Raw genomic sequence first — 647 nt, forward strand, 5'->3', positions numbered from 1 at the left:
CTAACTCCACTGGTTGTGGTTCTGACCCACTGGTCTAACTCCACTGGACGTGGTTCTGACCCACTGGTCTAACTCCACTGGTTGTGGTTCTGATCCACTGGTCTAACTCCACTGGTTGTGGTTCTGATCCACTGGTCTAACTCCACTGGACGTGGTTCTGACCCACTGGTCTAACTCCACTGGTTGTGGTTCTGATCCACTGGTCTAACTCCACTGGTTGTGGTTCTGATCCACTGGTCTAACTCCACTGGTTGTGGTTCTGACCCACTGGTCTAACTCCACTGGTTGTGGTTCTGACCCACTGGTCTAACTCCACTGGTTGTGGTTCTGACCCACTGGTCTAACTCCACTGGACGTGGTTCTGACCCACTGGTCTAACTCCACTGGACCTGGTTCTGACCCACTGGTCTAACTCCACTGGACCTGGTTCTGACCCACTGACCTGACGATGAAGTCTGAGTGAGCGTCGGTCATGATATTTTTCTCGGAGCGGATGTGCTCCTGTTGCCTTGTGTCCACGATGTGTCTCTTCTTCAAGATCTTCATAGCGAAAGTCTTGGCCTCCTCATTTTTCAGCTGCACCTGAAAAAAGACAGTAAGATATTCACTGGGTTCCTCAACTGGTTTCATGTATATTCACTGGGTTC

At 50.7% G+C, this 647-nt stretch overlaps 1 protein-coding gene across 3 annotated transcripts in view; it reads right to left on the bottom strand.

The window, feature by feature from the left end:
- LOC119423874 (cGMP-dependent protein kinase 1) overlaps positions 1–647 on the bottom strand; it is a 47,767-nt gene that overhangs the window by 2,822 nt on the left and 44,298 nt on the right. Inside the window, exon 11 of one of the 3 annotated variants that reach the window (XM_037691298.1) lies at positions 443–582. In XM_037691298.1, coding sequence (XP_037547226.1) covers positions 443–582 — 140 coding nt within the window. Of the gene's footprint in view, positions 1–442; positions 596–647 lie in introns of all 3 variants that reach the window. The other 2 variants (XM_037691299.1, XM_037691300.1) reach the window with 2 other exon arrangements.

The sequence above is a fragment of the Nematolebias whitei genome, chromosome 17 (genome assembly GCF_014905685.2).
Source record: "Nematolebias whitei isolate Nwh7 chromosome 17, NemWhi1, whole genome shotgun sequence".
NCBI classification, from domain to species: Eukaryota; Metazoa; Chordata; class Actinopteri; order Cyprinodontiformes; family Rivulidae; genus Nematolebias; species Nematolebias whitei.